The sequence below is a fragment of the Trachypithecus francoisi genome, unplaced genomic scaffold (assembly GCF_009764315.1).
Source record: "Trachypithecus francoisi isolate TF-2019V2 unplaced genomic scaffold, Tfra_2.0 Lachesis_group1, whole genome shotgun sequence".
Classification (NCBI taxonomy): Eukaryota; Metazoa; Chordata; class Mammalia; order Primates; family Cercopithecidae; genus Trachypithecus; species Trachypithecus francoisi.
This window is the reverse complement of record NW_022681454.1, coordinates 118,429,454-118,451,879: the sequence shown is the minus strand read 5'-3', so window position 1 is coordinate 118,451,879 and position 22,426 is coordinate 118,429,454. Positions and strand designations below refer to the sequence as shown.

General features: G+C 36.6%; 1 protein-coding gene across 3 annotated transcripts in view; it reads left to right on the top strand.

Annotated features, from left to right (window-relative positions):
- Positions 1 to 22,426, top strand: part of BBS7 (Bardet-Biedl syndrome 7) — a 56,537-nt gene that overhangs the window by 8,556 nt on the left and 25,555 nt on the right. For 2 of the 3 annotated variants that reach the window (XR_004438103.1, XM_033215154.1), the window contains exons 4-12: positions 1,241 to 1,416; positions 3,735 to 3,921; positions 7,345 to 7,417; positions 8,091 to 8,207; positions 9,826 to 9,956; positions 12,151 to 12,235; positions 13,575 to 13,677; positions 15,588 to 15,780; positions 17,582 to 17,656. Coding sequence is in view for 2 of the 3 variants with exons in the window: in XM_033215154.1 (XP_033071045.1) it covers positions 1,241 to 1,416; positions 3,735 to 3,921; positions 7,345 to 7,417; positions 8,091 to 8,207; positions 9,826 to 9,956; positions 12,151 to 12,235; positions 13,575 to 13,677; positions 15,588 to 15,780; positions 17,582 to 17,656 (1,140 nt within the window). In the remaining variant the exon portion in view is untranslated. The remainder of the gene's footprint in view (positions 1 to 1,240; positions 1,417 to 3,734; positions 3,922 to 7,344; positions 7,418 to 8,090; positions 8,208 to 9,825; positions 9,957 to 12,150; positions 12,236 to 13,574; positions 13,678 to 15,587; positions 15,781 to 17,581; positions 17,657 to 22,426) is intronic. The other variant, XM_033215156.1, reaches the window with a different exon arrangement.

The window sequence follows — 22,426 nt, the reverse complement described above, 5'->3', positions numbered from 1 at the left end:
TGTAGCACAGGAGTTTGTGCTCAAGGTTTCACATAGCTGCAATTTAGGTGTCAGCTAAGCTGTGTTCCTTTCTAGAGTGTGGGGTCTTATTCCAAGCTCATGTGGTTGTTTGCAGAATTCAACTCCTTGCTATTACAGGACTGAGGTCCCCACTTTATTAATATCTGTAAACCAGGGGCTGCTCTCAGTTCCTTGAGGTCTCTACAATTTCTCGCTGTGTGGTCCTCTCACAGTCCTTCTCACAACATGGTAATCTAATTCTTCAAAGCCGGCAGGAAATTTCTCTAGTCTGCTAAGAAAGAATCTTATGTAGCATAATGTAATCATGGAAGCAACTAACCTACAACCTTTGCCACTTAATTTAACCTAATCAAGGAAGTTATTACTGTTATATTATCATATTTACAGGTCATAATTAGAAATTTAGAATGATGAGTCTGAGATGTGAATTCTGGTATTCATTATATACTATATGGAATTTCCAAAAAGATGAAGAGAGTAAAAACTACCAGAAACTCAGTGTTTCCATTATTCATATTCTCCCAGATATCTTATTCTCTGTATATAAAGTCATGGGGAGGAAGTGGAGGAGGAGAAGCTGGTGCAAATAATAAAATGGAAAATAACCATGAAAAAATTAATGAAATGAATATTGTTTTCAGTTAAATAGATATATGATTATAGGTATTAAGTCATACATTCACATTTTCAGTAAATTCTATAGTCCTTTACTATTAAAATTTATAAAAATTGTAAAGAAACCAGGAAAGATTAGTTTTAAAAGATGATTGAAGTGTAAAAACATGTTCATTGGACCTCATTAAAGAATTTGCCAAATGGACTTCCCTGTTCATAGGAGTATTGTTTAAGCCAGTGCCTCTAAAACTTCAATATGCATAGGAACTTGCTGGGGAATCTTGTTAAAATACAGAGTCTCATTCATTTGATCTGCATTTTAAATGAATTTAGTGATGCTAACACTGCTGCTTAGTGAACTGTACTTTGAATTGTAAGGATTTAGATTTCAATGACATCATGCAAATATGTGTGGGAATATATATTTAAAAGTTGAGTACAGCAAAAAACCTGAAGACCTACTAAAGTGTACAGATTATTATCTAAAATTATTTCTGTATAGTGGAACGATAATATTTTGCAAATTTAACATAACATTTTGTATTGTAAAGGAAAAAATGCTCACAATAATTTGTGTACTTTTTTCATGAATGATTTTTTTCAGGCAGTGTTCAAGACTTTACCGGGGCCGAAGATTGCAAGACTGGAACTGGGAGGGGTTCTCAACACACCTCAGGAGAAAATTTTTATTGCTGCAGCATCTGAGATTAGAGCCTTCACAAAAAGAGGAAAACAGTTCCTCTCTTTTGAAACAAACCTCACTGAAAGCATTAAAGCTATGTATGTCTATTGTTCCTTTTTGTATTTTTACATACTTATATATAATATTTTGGATAGATGTAAGGCAGCTGATTAAGTATCATATCTTAATAGGCTTTCTGGAAAATGAAATTAACTAAAGGTATTTTATTAGTCAGAAACTAAATTTGACCTACAATCAATATGAAATTGGTTGTTGAAATTTTGTTTTAAAAAACTTCATCATATTTATACGATCATTTTTGACTACTTGGTTCAGTTTTGATTCATTATCAAGGTATGGGAAAAAATTGAAAATAAATCTCTAGACATTTACCTTTATGTTCCTTGGCTATTTTTGCTAATTCTGGTTTTCAGGTAGCATCGTTATGTTAAAAGGCTGTCAAAGTTAGTGATTACCAATAGGGTATAATTTCAGGTATATAAGATAAGACTCTAAGTGAAATATAGCTCCCTAAATGGCTTCCTGATGTGAAATTTTGCAATTCAGATTTTAGTTTTTGAATCACAGGGAGCTGAAAAGGGCTTTAAAATTAATCTAATTCACTCTTTCTTAAATTTGCTACTTAGAAGAATCCCTTGGGACACTTAATTCCTTGTCCCACCTCATACCTACTGAATCAGAATAACCAGGAGTAGGTTTTATTTTTATTTTTTAAATTCTTCCTTTGAATCTAGTGCAGCCAAGTTGTATAATCAGTCAGATGCTTAGGCTAGAAACAACTGATTCAGCCCAAAGTTTTGTATAATGCACAGCGTATCTCCTGATGTTTGAGATGTAAAATGTTGGTTTGGTAAAATTAGATAACAAACAATGATAAGTGGAAATATGTAATTTCAAATGGTTTAACAAGAATAGTAACACTTTTGAAATACAGTTGTATATAGACATGGCCAATGATAATTGTGAAATACTAAAAATAATGTGTTAGTAGCATAACTCTACATTCGGACAGGTATATGGATAGTAGTGTGAGAAAGATACAGAGTTTCTCAGTAATAGTCTCTTTAAATGGTTTCTTAAATGTTTTTACTAGAGTGGCAAATATGGGATAGAAAAGTTCTTTACTCAGTTTTTGAAAATTGATTATCTGAATCCCCACATTTGTAAGATTTTATAGGAAAACAAAAGTTATAACTTGAAGATACTCAGTAAGGAAACTGACCACTTAACATTAGTCACTACACATCCTTTCCTGCTTAATGCTGCCGTGTATCCCCACTCATGTCAGCAATAGTGATTGCTAAATAGTACTTTGGCCAATATAATGCAAATATAATACAGATTGGTTTCAAAATGGAATTTAAATTTTTGAAAAACAGAGAGAATTTCATGAAGTTGATAAAAATAGTAAGAGGACTATTCAATCATATGCAGAGCCACAAAGTGAGGCCACTTAACTGAAGAAGAGAAAATCAGGGATGATTATTATAGGATAAGCTCTTTAGATAACAATTTTAATATAAAAAATTTTAAATAGAACTTGGAGGTAGAGGAATACATGAAACATTCAAATAAAATTACCCTCTTTATGATAAATATGGTAATAACAATCTAGAAGTGAAAAATATATCACACTTACGTATAAATTTTTGTCAAGCCATTTTAGCTCACCCAAGTGAAAACTTGATTTAGTCTAAGAATTAGAACGTAGTTATGACTATTGACAAATTTTGTTAAGTGTAATTTGAAATGAACTTGTTTTCATTTCTCTTTTCAAAATAAAGTTCTAATGAAATCATTTTTTTTTTCTGCTGCTTATTTAGTTTGAGGTAGAGTCACTTAAAATAGATTTTTTCAGGCAAATTAGTGTGCTGGTAAGAAAGCTAACTCTAGAGCAAAAACCTGAGTTGCAATCTAATCTACTACTTAATAATTAGGTGCCATTAGGCAAGTTATTTAACATTTTATTATTCATCTGTAAAAAGGAATAATAATGGTCCCTATTTTATAGAGTTATGATGATTAATTGATCTAATACATAAAAATCGCTTAAGATAGTACTTGGCACATAGTACACAAAGAAGTCATTTTTTGACGTATTAATTGCCTTTGGATATAGACAGTTAAATTATCATTATCTTGTCTTTGTTTTCCATTTTTCTGAGCTCAGTTTTATTGGGAAGCCTGAGGCCTTAACATTCTCATTTTCAGCTTTCAAAATCAAAAACAGTGTTATACCAAAAAGACTAGAAATTAAGTAGGAGAAAGTTTTAAAAACTGTGTTCTCTAAGTCTATAATAAAATGTTAGTAAACTGTAAATTGTTCTGTTTTTATCTCTGAGAAAAATTCAGTACCTGTGCTTATTTTTAAAAATTACTATTTTAATGTTCTCAGGCACATATCTGGCTCAGACCTCTTTCTCAGTGCAAGTTACATCTATAACCATTATTGTGACTGCAAAGACCAACATTATTACCTTTCTGGGGATAAAATCAATGATGTTATCTGCCTTCCAGTGGAAAGATTATCTCGTATCACACCTGTATTGGCCTGCCAGGACAGAGTGCTCAGAGTTTTACAGGTTGCTGTTATTTGTGTTTTTCTAATTTTTTATAATTTATGTGAAAGAATATTGATGAGCATTATGTACTTGAGATAAATAACTGTAGTGGTTACTGTTTTAAGTGCTTATATAAATATATGGAAACAATTTTAAAATAATTTGACACATTAATTTTTTTAACTTGAGTCAAATGTCTTCTTTTGTAAGTTTTTAGAGAAGCATATTTGGAAGAAAAGGGATATTTTTTGCCTCACCATCCACAATTTCTGAACTATTATCAGAATGGAGTACTTTGACTACAGATAACCTTTGCCTGCCTTTTGGTTTTGTTTTCTTCTTCCATCACCTTTCTCTTCCCCAAAAAATCAAATTAAAGGAAGAAATTGGGCTGGGGGGAGGGTTTTATATAACTTGAGTTTATCCAGCATTTATGGAAGTATATGGAATAAGCACTCAGTAAATATTTGTTGGATAAGTAAATGAGTGATAGAGGGAAAAATCATTTTGATGTCCTTATATTTCTGGTAAAAACCACGATTGACTAAAACAACTGCTTCAGGTCACTGTTGTGAGTAATAATAGTTATCACTATATCTTCTTGAGAGTGGCTTTCAGTAAAATGCATGCACACACACAAACACACACACACACTCTATAGGATGCTTAAAATAATATTTAAATGTAAATAGCATATAACAGATAGATGAACTGGATCAGAAACAGGCTGGTAATAGTTGGTGCAGTTGATGAAAAAGTTTAGCTGTTAAGTCCATGCCAGCACAGGCTATCTCACTCTTTGGAATTGCATAGACAGATGGCCATTTCTTGGCATCAGCGCTTTTGTAGAAGGAAAGATCCAGTGAGTCTATGAGGTTTTTACCCCCAAGGGACAAAGTCATGTTAAAGGTTCATTTTAGGCTTGGTATGGTGGCTCAAACCTGTAATTCCAGCACTTTGGGAGGCTGAGACAGGAGGATCATTTGAGGCCAGGAGTTTGAGACCAGCCTGGCCAACATGGTGAAACCCCATCTCTACTAAAGACACAAAATTAGCCGGGTGCAGTAGCACACCCCTGTAATCCCAGTTACTCAGAAGGAAGGAGGCTGAAGCACGAGAGCACTCGAACCCAGGAGGCAGAGGTTGTGCAGTGAGCTGAAATTGCGCCACTGCACTCCAGCCTGGGTAACAGAGGGAGATTCCATCTCAAAAAAATAAAAATAAAAAAGGAAAAGAAGAAAGGTTCATTTTAGAGTTATGAATGATTAATTTCCCCCATAGCCTGTGCTTTTAAATATGAATTATTTTGAACAAGGCTTTTAACAGGAGCTGTTTAGCATTCAATTAGAAATTGACTGAAATCTAGGATTCTGCTTTGTTTGACAAGAGAGCCATATGCTTATTACTTTTTTAAAAAAATTACTAAAGATCTGTAGAACATAAATTGAAGTCTTTCCCTCTGCACTGCATACTTTTTTCTCACTCCCCATCTATCTCTATGAATAATCCATTACTCCAGAGGTTGCCTCTTTTTAACAGTTTTGTGTATATTCTTTTGTGTTTATATAGTTATGTGTAGAAAACTGTAAATTTTAAAATGATATTTTAAATAAAAGATAAAGCGGGCTGAGCACAGTGGCTCAGGCCTATTACCCCAGCACTTTGGGAGGCCAAGGTTGGAAGATCACTTGAGTCCAGGAATTCAAGACCAGCCTGAGCAACATAGTGAGACCCCCATCTCTTAAAAAAAAAGTTTAGCTGGGCATGGTGGTGCATGCCAGTAGTCCCAGCTACTCAGGAGGCGGAGGTGGGAACATCACTTGAGCCTGGGAGGTCAAGGCTGCAGTGAGCTATGATCACACCACTGAACTGCACTCCAGCCTGTATGACAGAACCAGATCCTGGCTCAAAAAAAAAAAAAAAAAAAAAAAAAGATGAAGCATATGGCTTTCTTATGTTTTCTAAATAACCATTAAACTTTTTTAGGCCCGGTGTGGTGGATCACGCCTGTAATCCCAGCACTGTGGGAGGCTGAGGCAGATGGATCACCTGAGATCAGGAGTTCAAGACCAACCTGGCCAACATGGCAAAACTTTGTCTCTACTAAAAATACAAAACTTAGCCAGGCATGGTGGCCTGCAGCTATAATCCAGCTACTAGGGGAAATGAGACAGGAGAATCACTTGAACCCAGAAGGTGGAGGTTGCAGCGAGCTGAGATCACACCATTGCATTTCAGCCTGGGCAACAGAGTGAGATTCCATCTCAAAAAAAAAAAAAACACAAAAATGTCATACCATATTTACTATAATTTTGCAAATTGTGTTTTCTTTTCTTTTTTGAGACAGAGTCTTGCTCTGTCACCCAGGCTGGAGTAGTGGCGCAATCTCGGCTCACTGCAACCTCTGCCTCCTGGGTTCAAGCGATTCTCCTCCCTCAGCCTCCTGAATAGCTAGGATTACAGGCACGCACTGCCATGCCTGGCTAATTTCTTTGTATTTTTAGTAGAGACAGGGTTTCACCATGTTGGTCAGGCTGGTCTCGAACTCCTGACCTGATGATCCACCCGCCTCAGCCTCCCAAAGTGCTGGGATTACAGGCGTGAGCCACCATGCCCGGCCCATTTTGCAAATTGTGTTTTCTTTGAATTCTAGATCATGGATATTTTTTCCATGTGAGTATAAGTTCTTCTAACTCATTCTTTAACAGCATCACAAATACTGTGCCCAAAATGACAAGCATTACAAGTAGCAAAATTGAAAAACTGAGAAATATAAAAGGACCTAACTTGTTTTTTTAATCTAAGTAGCAGGTCATTCTGCCTCTAACTGGAGCAGATTTTGGGAATACCCAAAGGCAAGGCCAACATTTTCCTTAGGAAGTAACTTTGTGTCTATTAAAATATTTGGATGTATTCCAAGTTAAAGCCCTCCAGTTAACCTAGAGAGGACAAAGGGAATAATTTGTTCCTAGAGACTTGATAGGAAAGTCTACCAGTGTCAAGTTTTCAGGCAAACAACATATTTAAAATGTATTAAGGGTAGACAATATTTTAAATGTTTTCTCCATGGTCTTTTACATTATATATATGTGTGTGTGTGTATATATGTGTGTGTATATATATAGTGTGTATATATATGTGTGTATATATGTGTGTATATACGTATATATATGTGTACATATATACGTATATATGTGTGTGTATATACATATATATGTGTGTATATACATATATATGTACATATACGTATATATGTGTTCAAATCAGTTGATATATGCAAAATTGCTAACAAATGCAAGTTGTATTCATAACCTAATTTTTAAAGCAATTTTATTCTAGATGTTACTGAGAGTACTGTATTTGAATATTGATGTTATTCATGAATGCCTCTATTATTTTCAGTCTGTATTCTGTTTCAGTTTTTAAATATTTCTTTTCCTTCAGGGATCTGATGTGATGTATGAAATTGAAGTTCCTGGCCCCCCTACTGTCTTAGCACTACACAATGGAAATGGCGGTAATCAGGATTTTATTTTTCACAAATCAACTATGTGTTTTAATATTAAGTGAAAATGGGAAATTGTAGAAAGGACATAAACTAGAAATGAGACCGTTGTCTTTCTGGGATCTTGCCAGTAACTAACAGCACGAGTTATTGAACTTCTAATTCTCCATTTTTTTTGTTTTTGGGGGGCTGGGGGGCAGGCTCTCACTCTGTCTCCCAGGCTGGAGTGCAGTGGTACAATCTCGGCTTACCACAGCCTCGACCTCCCAGGCTCAAGGGATCCTCCCGCCTCAGCCTCCCTAGTACTACAGGCACACATCACCATGCCCAGCTAGCTTTTTGGTATTTTTTATAGAGACAGGGTTTTGCCATGTTGCTCAGGTTAGTCTGGAACTCCTGGGCTCAAATGATCCTCTCACCTTAGCCTCCCAAAGTTCTGGGATTACAGGCATGAACCATAGCACCCAACCTAATTTCTTCATCTTAAAATTAGATAATGGGGAAATGTCTTATCTCTTATAACTATAAAATTGAGTGAATATATAATAACCATTCTCAAAAATTAAGTTTTATGTCTTTTTGTAATATTTTTTAAATGAGATTTTTACATAACAATATTTTAATTTTAAAGAGATTACTAATTGTAGGAGGAGAAATATAATATGTTGACTTTAATTATAACTAGGTGACTCTGGAGAAGACCTTTTGTTTGGGACATCAGATGGAAAACTTGGGCTTATTCAGATTACTACATCCAAACCAATACACAAGTGGGAAATTCGAAATGAGAAAAAGAGGGGAGGTATGCTTTTCATGTAGTTCAGATTCTGAGGTGTCAATGATTATTAAGTATCTTAAATTATATAATTTATTCTGTTTTATTTATACTACATAGCAGACTTAGCAATTCACACCTTGACTTATCTACTGTTTGTTTATTTGTCAGGTCTCTTATACTATTGGCATAATTTTTTTAAAGTAAGAAATGCTTATAGTAATTTGGTATTGATACTTTTTACAGGCTAATATCATTTTATGCTAATATCCAGTTTTAATTGGATTTTAGTTGTCTGAGGTAATTTAGTTGTCTGAGGTACAGAATTAATTCGAATCTAGGAGTCTTTGTTATGAAGCAAAGAAGAAGTGCAGTGGGTCAGAGAATATTCCTGTTTTCTAAGGAATTTATAACTTTCTAAGGAGAATTTATAACTAATTTGGTAGATAGTGAGATGCCTATGTGTATGTTCAGGATGTTCATATATTCATTTATTCCTTCAACAAATACTTATTAGGAGAGACAGAGTAAAAACAAATAAATACATAAGACAGCTTTACCTAGTCACCTGAAGAAAATAAAACAGTGCAGTGTATTGGAGAGTGATGATAGAAGGAGGAGGGTCACTTTTAGACCAGGTTGTCAAAGATAGCCTCTTAGAAGAGGTGAAATTTGAACTGAGATCCGATTGATAAGAAAAAGAGTTAGCAATATGAAGATTTGCGGGGCAAGAAATGTTTCAGGAATAGGAAAAAGTAAGTGCGAAAGATTTGAGGTGGAGGTAGATTTGATTCATTTGAGGAACAGTAGGAAGGTCAGTTTGGCTAAATGCGTTAACATGGCAGGAGATGGAGTCAGAGAGGTAGAGTAGAGCCAAACTATGTAAGCCTTGGAAAACAGTTTGAATTTTAATCTAGGTGCTGTAGGAAGTCATTAGAAAATTGTCAGTGGGAGTGTGACATTTGATTTACTAAACCTAAACAAAACAAAGGACACTGTTTGGAGAATGGATTGGAGGGGGCGGGAGGAAGCAGGTCAAAATTGGAAGCATGGAGACCAGTTGGAAGAGTTATTATAATTTATTCTAGTCTAGGCTAGCTTAGTCTAGGCTATCAGTAGCTGGAAACCTAAAGGAGACAATTTCAGTATGTATTGTGGAGGTAGAGAAGATGGAATTTGCTAGTGGTTTTGATATGAGGGGTGGTGAGAAAAAAAGAAATCAGAGATGTAGCCCAGAATTTTTGTCTAAGCAGCTAGGTAGAATAATTTATGGAGATGAGGGATAACAGAGGGAGGAGCAGTATTGAGGGGGTATGGTAAAAAGGAGAATAAAGAGTTTTGTTTGGGGTATGGAAAGTTTAAGATGCAGATGTCTGTGAGAAGATACCAAATTGAATATATCAGTCTGGAGCTTTGGCCAGAGCTGGAGGGAGATATAAATGTAGGGGCCGTTCTCACACAGATTATATTTAAAGACCTGGAAATAGATGAATGTGGATGGACAAGAGAAGAGCACTCGATTTTGCTCAAAGATTTTTACTCAGCATTCTCAGTCAGAATATGTGTTATTTTCATTCTTACTTGGCATATACTTGACCATAACGATTAGTCTTCTTAATAACTTATCACATATCTCTTTTTAAAGGTATTTTGTGTATTGACAGCTTTGACATTGTGGGTGATGGGGTTAAAGATTTACTTGTTGGGAGAGATGATGGAATGGTGGAAGTGTATAGTTTTGATAATGCAAATGAACCTGTTCTACGATTTGATCAGGTAAGTTCATTAAAAAAGACTATATATGCTTATTATTTGTCAAATTATTATAGAGATGACAGATGGTTTGAATTTTATTAAGTGAAAATATATTAAAATCTTGTGTTTGGTTTAAAATATTGCTATTTTGATGTTATCAGAATCTTCTCCAGACTTCTCTTGTGTTTGAATAATAGACTCTTGCCTTTAAGCAGGATAATAAATTACTTTTTCGTTATACTTTAAAATATTATTATAAGTATCTAAAGTATTAAATATTTTGCCTTAGTTTATAACATATAATGATACTTTATGGGAGCAATATTTATATGTTTGGTTAATATAAGTGAATCTGTTGTCTTAAAATACTAAGATTTTAGGAATAAACTTCATATTGTTAGGACAGTATCAGAAATAACCTTAAGCAAAAGGAAAAAAGTAGCAGTTTCACTCTACCCACTCAAGGGCTGCCTGTATAAGAAGAAATACTAGATAAAAGTAATTTTAGTTCACAAATTTTAAATGTAATTAAGCTGATTTATGCCAAGCTATAAAGTTACATAGAGAAGCATTCTGGCATAAATTGAATCTTTCCTTTTCATGAACTAGTGTTCTTCAATCCAGGGCTTCCCTATCCTGCCTCATATAGGACATACTGAGGCTATTAAACTTAAAGAAAATAAAAGAGTTCACAACTCAAGTGTCAACTCTTTTTTTTTTTTTTTTGGGTCTAATTTCTCTACTAGTGGTACCTCCCAATCCTAACTTTAACTGCAGTTCAGAAAATACAAGTGGTTTGAAGCACAGGTAAAGTATATCATTTAGAAAATATAGGGATAAAAATGTTACACAGTTGAGGTTATTTTTTAGATTGGTTTCAAATTTGTTCATCTTGTTTTGGTGTAAAAAGTCATCCTGCTAATGAGGCAAGTAATAGTTTAGGCTTAGAAATAATAATCCGTTGTTGATGATCTCCTGCTTTTTCTCATCAGCCCTTTGAGAAACTTTCCTATTCAGACCCCAAGTCTCCTCTTTGACTTTTATTCTAAACCCCAGAAATGTCATAGCATTTACCTGTTCTGCCAGGTCTGGCACTAAGAAATCCTATCTTCCTCTTATTTCTTCTGTCTAATGACAGAGGTCCTGCTTTCAGGTTATTCTTAGGTTGGGAGTACTCTGCGTTATCTTGGATTTACATCATCACTGACTATGTTGCTTTTATAATCAAGAGAAGACCTACTGTCTATAATAGACTAAACTTACAGGGTATTTTGCTTTTTGCTTATGTAATTTTTTTTTTTCCCCAGACAGAGTCTCGCTCTGTAGCCAGACTGGAGTGCAGTGGCATGATCTCTGCTCACTGCAACCTCGACCTTCCGGGTTGAAGCGATTCTCCTGCCTCAGCCTCCCGAGTAGCTGGGACTACAGGCATGCACCACCACGCCCACAAATAAAATAATACAAATAAAAATAATTTTTTTGTATTTTTAGTAGAGATGGGGTTTCACCATGTTGGACAGGATGGTCTCAATCTCTTGACCTCGTGATCCGCCCACCTCGGCCTCCCAAAGTGCTGGGATTACAGGCATGAGCCATCGTGCCCAGCCTTGCTTATGTAAGTTTTTAAAAAACCTTTATTTATGAAAATAAACTGGCTGGGCGCTATGGTTCAGGCCTATAATCCTAGCAGTTTGGGAGGCCAAGGTGGCAGATTGCTTGAGCCCACAATTTGAAGACCAGCCTGGGAAACATGGCAAAGCCCCATCTCTACAAAAAATAGAAAAATTAGCCCAGCGTTGTGGCGCGCACCTCTAGTCCCAGCTACTCTGGGGCCTAAGGCGGGAGGATCGTTTGAGCCCAGGAAGTCAAGGCTGCAGTGAGCTGTGATTGCACCACTGCACTCCAGCCTGGGTGATGGAGGGAGACGTTGTATAAATAAAATAAATTATTTTAGCTCATTAGATGAGTGTATCATTAGTTGAGTGGTACCCACAAATATACTAGGATAGTTTTGAATCTTCTTTCCCAAATTTAAAAACACTGAAGTTTCCTGCCATTTGTTCAAGATATTTTGTCTTTCTGAGTGTCTGCACATAAGCATTCAGTAAATATATATTGAATGTCTGGAGCCAGGGAAAACGTTGTGTAGTTTATTTTTAACATGTCTGTGAATTTTTTAGTTACTAATGAAGTGCTTGGTCTTAAACTTCCTTAGATGTTGTCTGAAAGTGTCACATCTATCCAGGGTGGTTGTGTAGGAAAAGACAGCTATGATGAAATCGTGGTGTCCACATATTCAGGTAAAGTAAATGATAATAGGTAATTGAAGAAAGAGTCAGCAACAAAAAAATCTAAACTTAATAAACTGCTTTTGATGTCTCTTTTTAAAAAAGAGTTATAGTAGTCCCCCCTTATTCATAGGGAATCTATTCCAAGATCCCTAGTGGAAGCCTCAAACCTCAGATAGTACTGAACGCTGTGTATATTTTTTTCCTATACCTACATGCCTATGATAAAGTTTAACTTACAAATTAGGCATAGTACAAGATTAACAATAACGAATAATAAAATAGAGCAATTATAACAATATGCTTAACATCACTACTCTTGTGCTTTGGGGCCCTTATTAAATAAAGTAACGTTACTTGAACCCAAGCACTATGATACTGCAACAGTTGATCTGATAACTGGTTTGGCTTCTAAGCGAACAATAGATAGGCTGGTAGCAGGTATCATATACAGCAAGTGATATGTTGGACAAAGGGATGATTTACGTCCTGGGCAGAATGGAGCAGGATGGCATGAGATTTTATCACCCTATTCAGAATGTTGTACAATTTAAAACTTAGGACTTATTTCTGGAATTTTCCGTTTAATATGTTCAGCCTACCATTGACTATGGGTTACTAAAATGCAGAAAGTGGAATCATGGATAAGGGGAGGCTGCTGTGTTAATCAATCACTCTTACTTACAGCATTAAAAACTTTCTTGGTTAAAAAATAAGGAGAAAGTATAGGCTTCTTGATTTATAAAATAGTTGATATTTGAATAATACTTTTTAAGAGTGTTTAGCATGTCACTCTTACCTTTATTAAATTATCTTATTTGATTTAAAGAGAAGTACTTATTGAGATTTATTTTATGTTTTGGACTATGTATGTGCCTGATAAAAAACTTTTTTTTTGAGACAGGGTCTCAAAAACTTGCCAAAACTTCTTTTGAATTGGTAATTTTTGCATCCTCATAGTAGTCATGTGAGAGTTTAAATTTCCATGAAAGTAATTTTTAAAAGGCAATTCTTATTTTTCAGCTATTTTTGAAATTGCTAGACTATGTTGACTTATTCCATATTTTAAATCTGTTAAGAAGTAAAAGATTCCCTTCATTATAGTATTATGTTATTTCAGGCAAAAAAAAAAAATGATATCACGAAATGCTTAAGTAATTTCTCTATAGTCTGGATATTTTCCAGCTTGATTTTATGTTTTGTTTTTGAATTAAGTCCTAGGGTTGAGATAGGCTGATATTGGTGGACAAAGGGGCATGTACATTGGAGTTTCTGCTACACAATGCATGTAATTTATCTTTTTTAACACTAGCAGTACTAAGTAGTGCGTGACTGTAATTCATCTCTACAGGCTGGGTTACAGGTCTGACAACAGAGCCCATTCATAAGGAAAGTGGACCAGGAGAAGAACTAAAATTTAATCAGGAGATGCAGAATAAAATTTCTTCCTTACGGTAACTTTGAGTTTTTTATTTGCTTTTTTAAAAAGCTCATGAAGTGTGTGGTTGTTGCTCTTTATTACTTATAGATGGAGTATATTTTATTGGAAGGAATTATATAATTAATCACCTTTTAAAATGAAAGCTTACAGTTTTGAGAAAATTAGCAGTAAGTGCTGATTAATATCTTGGAGATAGAAATATACTTTTTTGTATGCCTTATTCTGAATTGACTTTTTCTTAGGTCAAGAGTTGTATTTTTCTTTTTTTGTGTGTGTGTGTGTCATAGACACTTGTAGTGTTTTATTTTTTGCTTTTCACAGACATTAGAAATAAATCAACACAGATGGCTGTATTATTTCTCATTAACTCTAACGTTTACTCTTGCTGTGGACCCTTCTGAATCTGTAATGTTGGCTTATAAATTTTCTTAACTGGAACTGAGTAACGTTGACTGCCCTAGACACAAGAATTGTTTTTATGGTATGCTCAATTTGATGTGTGCTATGAAAAGGGGGACCTCAAACTCAAATAAAGATGCTTCATACAATGAAGAAGTAGGAGTTGCTGAAACTTTTAATGACTGCTCTCCCCATTTCAACCCATGCTGACCTTTTGTGGAGTGAAGGATGATCTTTTTTTGGTGGTAGTTGAAGGCTACAGAAACTTTTAAGGCAACAAATGCCACAAGTACTAGTAGCACAAGCCGTTTCACCAAAGCCACCAGAGAGCAAGCTGTAATGTTCATGCAAACAAGTATGCCAGATTCATTCAGGATATCCTACTTCATGCAACAAGGATACAAGTATAGTTAATGACTACTCTCTCACATCCTCAATACAGTACCTTTTATTTATAACCAAATCAAATACAATTCAAATAATCTATGAGCAAACAATCTAAAGGAAGATTAAAAGGCCATAAACATTTAAAATTACTGTCTATGGCTGGGTGGCGTGGTTCACGCTTGCAATCCCAGCACTTTGTGAGGCCGAGGCAGGTGGATCACCTGAGGTCAGGAGTTCAAGACCAGCCTGGCCAACATGGTGGCATGTAAGCTTGATTTTCTTGATTCCACACTGGCATGTAAGCTTTACGAGAAGCTCAAGTCTGATTTGTTCATTTGATACCCAAACGCTGCTAGGTACATAGGAGTAAATAGTAGTATTTAGCAGTAAATGTTTCTTTAATGAATGAATCTTTTCCTTTGTTCATCACACAGATCCCTTCCAAGCTCCTCCCTAGACTTTTCCTCCTAAATTGTGGCTAGTTAAGCCTCATGTTGTTCTATCCCAATGACTGTTTACTCCATTTGCATGTAGACCTTCCCCTTAACTGGAGCTCTAAGCAATGCCTGTGTAGTTCAGTCTCAGCAGAATCCTCTCCAACACTTGGTAGTTAAGCTGTACCACTGGCTCATGATCATCCTTGTGGTCCCTAAAATGCTAATATTCTGCAGCTTCCTTTTTATTTTTTATGTCTTCCCTAGTGTCTTACTGAAAGTTACATGTTTACTAGCTTCACACATTTTGTCTCTTTTCATTAAGTCTAGTATGTCTGCAATATTAATTTCTCTTCTCTTTAGTATAGTAAGTTTCTCTTCTGATTAGTGCTTTATGTAACTGTAATAGGATTCCTGTGTTAAGATTGATTATTTTGTAGCCTACCATGATATTTAAGACTCTCTATTAATATTGCTAGTATGGGACTGAGTAGGTGTTTTAATTTTTGGGTTAAGGATAAATAATGTGGAATCATTTAGTCAGTCATAGAAGCAAAAATTTTGTTCCCTTTATTTTTATTTTATTAGCTCAACCAATAAAAACACATTTTGTAAAAGCAAATGTCTCAAATTTTTGTAAACATTCTAAGGACCTCAAATGTTTATACTTACATTTGACAAATTTGTGTATGTTTTTCTCCAGGAATGAGTTGGAACATCTGCAGTATAAGGTATTGCAGGAAAGAGAGAATTATCAGCAGTCTTCTCAATCAAGCAAAGCAAAATCAACAGTACCTTCCTTTGGTATAAATGATAAATTTACACTAAATAAAGATGATGCCAGTTACAGCCTTATCTTAGAGGTACAGACTGCAATAGATAATGTCTTAATACAGGTAAGCAAAATGTCTAATTTCTTAGTTTTATGACTGGATCTATTTTGCAAACCAGTCATATGTACTAATTATTATTGAACATTTTTAGTTTTAGACAGTAATTTTTTATTTTTCTATTTTTATTTTTTTGAGACAGAGTCTTACTCTGTCACCTAGACGGAGTGCAGTGGTGCAATCTCAGCTCACTGTAACCTCCGCCTCCCAGGTTCAAGTGATTCTCCTGACTCTCAGCCTCCCGAGTAGCTGGGACTACAGGTATGTGCCACCACGCCTGGCTTATTTTGTATTTTTAGTAGAGACAGGGTTTCACCATGTTGGCCAGGCTGGTCTTGAACTCCTGACCTCAGGTGATCCACCTGCCTCGGCCTCACAAAGTGCTGGGATTGCAAGCGTGAACCACGCCACCCAGCCATAGACAGTAATTTTAAATGTTTATGGCCTTTTAATCTTCCTTTAGATTGTTTGCTCATAGATTATTTGAATTGTATTTTTACTTTTTATTTATGTACTTAATAAACCAAAGATGGGCTTAAATTTTAAGAAGAGATAGAAAAGACAGTAAGGTTTTTCTTCTTTGGCTACCCTCTGGGAGAATCTTAACAAAGATGTGACTTAGAAAACTACTATATTTAATACCCTTGCTAGAACTTTTTCTTTTTAAGCCCCAAACATTAAAGTACAGCTTGCTCATTAACCCAATAGTTTCTGGTAGGTCAACAGGCAAAGTAGAAAATCCTAAAGGGTGAAATTTAGAGATAATAATGTATGACTCCATTCATCAATGTATATATTTGCTGACTTATTTAAATTGGAAGGTATTCAGGAAGTAGAAAAGGATAATAGGATGAATAGAAAACAAGCAAAAGATAGTAAACCAATCGCAAAATGAGAACATAATAAATTGGAGGAAGAAAAGGTTTAAAAAGACGTAATGAAGAGATCAGATTATTTTAAAAAACCTAAAGGCAGAAAACTCTCTTAAGTAATGCTAGCTCGCCGGGCGCGGTGGCTCAAGCCTGTAATCCCAGCACTTTGGGAGGCCGAGGCGGGCGGATCACGAGGTCAGGAGATCGAGACCATCCTGGCTAACACGGTGAAACCCCGTCTCTATTAAAAAAAAAAATACAAAAAACTAGCCGGGCGAGGTGGCGGGCGCCTGTAGTCCCAGCTACTCCGGAGGCTGAGGCAGGAGAGTGGCGTAAACCCGGGAGGCGGAGCTTGCAGTGAGCTGAGATCCGGCCACTGGACTCCAGCCTGGGCGACAGAGCGAGACTCCGTCTCAAAAAAAAAAAAAAAAAAAAAAGTAATGCTAGCTCACGGGTTGTTGCATTGAGCAACTCTGAGAATGCCATTCACGTAGAACACAGTGCAACAGCTTTGTCCTAGAAACTGCCTCTCCAGAGGAGACCAAAAATTATCTTCTTTCTGTGTTACAGGTGAAATTGAAACTGCTAAAAATGAATCAGAATGGCCATGTGATTATTTATAGCTCATAGTAACATTTTTAGTACTTTACAAAAATAAGTGGGACAATTGGACTTCTAAGGGGGTGGTAAGAGATGATATTCTGTGATTTTTATATTCCAAGTTAGAAAAAAACAGGTGATTGTAAAATAACATTTATTCTTTATTATATTTATTTTCTAGAAGTATATAATATCAAGTATAAATTAAGAGAATTCATACTCTCAAATTTAAAGATGAATATAAACTAGAACTAAGGAGAACTCTTAGAGAAGACATAATTTATGAACATTTTTAGGTTTTTCATCTAAACCTTTTTTTTTAATATTGACTGTAGAGTGATGTTCCAATAGATTTACTTGATGTGGATAAAAATTCTGCTGTTGTTAGCTTTAGCAGCTGTGATTCTGAGGTGAGTAAAAAATATAAAAGAATTCTTCACATGCTTTCATTTCTATTATGCCATTTTGATTAAAGTCTATAAATGCTATTAGGTTTTGATGTTTCTTTTTCAGTCATTTCTTATGCAACCTCTCCTTCAAAATCTGTGTCGGTTCTCTTTCCCTGTCCTCAGTCGAGAAACCTAGTGTTGTCCTAGATTCCTTCCTTTCTGTGATCTGTTACAGGTTGATATCCCTTATGTGAAATGCTTGGGACCAAGAAATATTTTGGATTTTGGATTTTTTTAGGTTTTGGAATATTTGTTTTATACTTACTGGTTCAGCACCCCAAATTTGAAAATCTGAAATCTGAAATGCTCCAGTGAGCGTTTCCTTAAATTATTATCTTGGCACTCAAAAAGTTTAGGGTTTTGGAGCATTTTAGATACTCAGTTTGGGAATGTTCAGCCTATAAACCCAATTAGTCAGTTTCTGTCAGTTCTACCTCCATGGCTTTCATACTTCTACCTGGCTTCATTCCTACCCCTGTTAACTTAGTCCAGGCCCTTACCATGTCTTCCTTGAACTACTTTATACATTTCTCTGCCTCTAGTCTTGCCTCTGACTTCTGGGATATGCTGTATGTACACTACCACCAGAAAGTCTTCCTTCCTAAAACACAAACATCACTGTATCTTTCTTTTCTCAAAACCTTTTAAATATTCCTGATTTCCTGCTAGATATAAATATAGATTCCTTATTGTAGCATAGAAAACTTTCCATGATTCAGCTCTTGATTACATCTCTAATTTCTCTCTCACTGGCTGCTACCACCCCTCCCATGCACATTATTTCTGCCAAACTAAAGTTCTTAAAATTCCTGAAAATGCTATATAGTTTCACACATCCCTGCATTGGAACATGATCTGTTGCTTCCCCCACTCTTCCTGCCCTGCCCCACTTTTTCTAGGCTTGCTGAATGTGTAATAAACTTCATTCAACAGACTTTTCTTGAGCACTTAACGTGTGCACAGTACCTGAGATGAGATCACGTCAGTGCTTTTGGACATGCTTTCTGTATCGCTTCTTTCTGCTTAGTACTAGCCGATAAGCAGACTCAGAGCTATGTGTGACTCCTGAAGAGAAGTCAAGGTATAGATAAGGTTTGGATTAATTGCATTGGAGAAGGCAAGCCAGAGCAGGAGGAGATGGTAACTGGAGTTGGTGGGTAGTTGTATTAATATGTATTTTATTTTTATTTTTCTGCATTGGCACTGCTGCAGAATATATTTTACTTACTTGGTTTTTGTTACTTATTTACTTTTTTTAAGACATGGTCTCACTCTTGCCCAGGCTGGAGTGCAGTGGCGTGATCATGGCTCACTGCAGCCTCGACCTCCTGGGCTCAAGCAGATCCTTCCACCTCAGCCTTCCAAGTAGCTGGGACTACAGGCACAAGCCACCATGCCTGGCTGATTTTGAAATTTTTTGTAGAGACAGGGTCTTCCTATGTTGCCCAGGCTGGTCTCAAACTCCTGGGCCTAAGTGATCCTCCCACCGCAGCCTCCCAAAGTGCTGGGATTGTAGGCATGAGCCACCATGTCTGGCCTTATATATTTTTTAAAAAGGAGGAATAAAAGAGTAGATAAAGTAAAATATTGATAGATATAAGAATAATTTTCTTTTTCTTTCTGTCTTTTTTTTTTTTTTTTGATGGAGTCTTACTCTATCACCCAGGCTAGAGTGCAGCGGCACAATCTCAGCTCACTACAACCTCCGCCTCCCAGGTTCAAGCAATTCTCCTGTCTCAAGACTCCAAAGTAGCCGGGACTACACACACACGCCACCACACCCGGCTAATTTTTGTATTTTTAGTAGAGATGGGGTTTTGCCATGTTGGTCAGGCTGGTCTTGAACTCCTGACCTCAGGTGATCCACCCACCTTGACCTCCCAAAGTGCTGGGATTACAGGTGTGAGCCACCATACCCAGCCTATTTTTCAATATAACTTCATAGTAAAAATTTTATTTTTAATAAGAGATTTTATAACATTTTTATTACATTATCAATATATGGTTTGTCATCCCTGTTTGAGAACAAAACACAAAAGATATGGCCTACATTTTTATGATTATTTAGAAAAATCAAGTTAACATAAACTTAAGATCTTTGGTTCTTAAATTACTATGAAAGATTGATCTGTTTTAATTACATCACTGAAGGATTCTTTGAAATGACTATTTCATACTAATTTAAAATATGTTTTCTAGGACAGTGGCTTTAAAAAAACTTATTATGGAGATTTCAAGTATACACAAAAGTAGAAAGACTAGTATAATAACTTGCATGTACCTATCACTAATTTTCAACATATGATTAGTCTTTTTTTTTTTTTTTTTCAGAGATGGGGGTCTTACTCTGTCACCTAGGCTGAAGTGCAGTGGTGTGATCATAGCTCATTGGAGCCTCAAACTTCTAGGCTCAAACTTATCTTCTTGTCTCATTCTCCTGAGTACATAGGACCATAGGCATATGCCATGATCCCCGGCTAATTTTTTTAATTTTTTTACATTTTGTAGAGATGGGGCCTCACTTTTTGCCCAGGCTGGTCTTGAACTCCTAGCTTCAAGCTGTCCTTCCACCTCCGAGCCTCCCAAAGTGCTGGGATTACACGTGTGAGCCACCATGCCCAGCCCAGTCTTATTTTTTCATGCTCTTCACCCTCTCCTTCCCCACTCCCAAACCTCATCCCAAACATGTTATCTGTATCATTTATTAATAAACACTGTAGTATATGTTTGTTTTTAATCATACAAGAATATATTTACGGCTTGGCACCATGGCTCATATGTGTAATCCCAGCACTTTGGGAGCCCAAGGCAGGTGGATCACTTGAGGCCAGGAGTTCAAGACCAGCCTGGCCAACATGGTAAAACACCCTCTTTACTAAAAATACAAAACAAGTAGCTGGATGTAGGGGCACGCACCTGTACTCCCAGCTATTTATTCGGGAGGCTGAGGTATGAGAGTCAATTGAACTCAGGAGGCAGAGGTTGCATTGAGCTGAGATCACACCACTGCACTCTAGCCTGGGCAACACAGCAAGACTCTGTCTCAAAAAAAAAAAAAAGAATATATTTACTTTTAAATTGATCCATCCTGTCTGTTGAGTTTAAATGATTTGAAATTGTAATGTTTGAGTTTTATATTTTATATTACCATCCTTTTTATTTCTTTGATTATTTAATAAAAATAGAGAAATAGTCTCAAAAATAACATATAAATTATCTTATTTTGCTATGTCTGTTTTTGTAATCCATGAACCTAGCTACATTTCTCTATTTCTAGTAGTTTAATATTCAGCTTCAAGAAGTTATAATATTTGAAGGAACTCTTCTAGGTTAGTTCAACAAACATGTATTAAGTGCTTACAGTGTGCCAGGCACTGTGCCATTTGCTGGGAATAGAGAGAAGAGATATTTCTCTTTCCTCTGTAAGTATTTGTGAAAAATCCAAGAGATTCAATATCAAACCCTGATGTATGTGCCTTTATAGTATAAACATTTTGTATTAGCCCATTTTCACACTGCTGATAAAGACATATCCAAGATGGGACAATTTACAAAAGAAAGAGGTTTACTGGACTCACAGTTCCACCTGGCTGGGGAGGCCTCACAATCATGGCAGAAGGTGAAAGGCACATCTCACATGGTGGCAGACAAGAGGGAATGAGAGCCAAGAGAATGGGGTTTATAAAAACATCAGACTTCATGAGACTTATTCACTACCATGAAAAACAGTATGGCAGAAACCACCCTCATGATTCAGTTTTCTCCCACTGGGTCCCTCCCACAACACATGGGAATTATAGAAGTACAATTCAAGATGAGATTTGGGTGGGGACACAGCCAAACCATATTCCACCCCTGCACCCCAAATTTCATGTCCTCACATTTCAAAACCAATCATGCCTTCCCAAAAGTCCCCCAAGTCTTAACTCATTTTTGCATTAACTCAGAAGTCCACAGTCCAAAGTCTCATCTGGGACTAGGCAAGTCCCTTCTGCCTATGAGCCTGTAAAATCAAAAACAAGTTAGTTACTTCCTAGATACAGTGGGGGTACAGGCATTGGGTAAATACAGCCATCCTAATGGGAGAAATTGGCCAAAATAAAGGGGCTACAGGCCCCATGCAAGTCCAAAATCTAGCAAGGCAGTCAAATCTTAAACCTCCAAAATGATCCTTTGACTTCATGTCTCACATCTGGGTCACATTGATGCAAGAGGTGGGCTCCTATGGCCTTGGGCAGCTCCACCCCTGTGACTTTGCAGGGTATACTTCCCACTCCTGGTTCTTTCATAGTCTGGCATTGAATGTCTGTGACTTTTCCAGGCTCACAGTGCAAGCTGTCGGCGGATCTACCGTTCTGGGGTCTGGAAGACAGTGGCCCTGTTCTCACAGCTCCATTAGGCAGTGCCCCAGTAGAAACTGTATGTTGGGGCTCCAACCCCACATTTTCCTTCCACACTGCCCTGGACAGGTCCTCCATGAGAGCCCTGCCCCTGCAGCAAATTTCTGTTTGAACATTCAGGTGTTTCCATACATCTGCTGATATATGCTGATATATATGGCGGAGATTCCCAAACCCCAATTCTTGACTTTTGTGCACTGACAGGCTCAACAACACAGGGAAGCTGCCAAGGCTCGAGGCTTCTGAAGCCACAGTCCAGGCTCTGCGTTGGCCCCTTTCAGCCAAGGCTAGAGTGACTGGGACACAGGGCACCAAGTTGCTAGGCTGCACG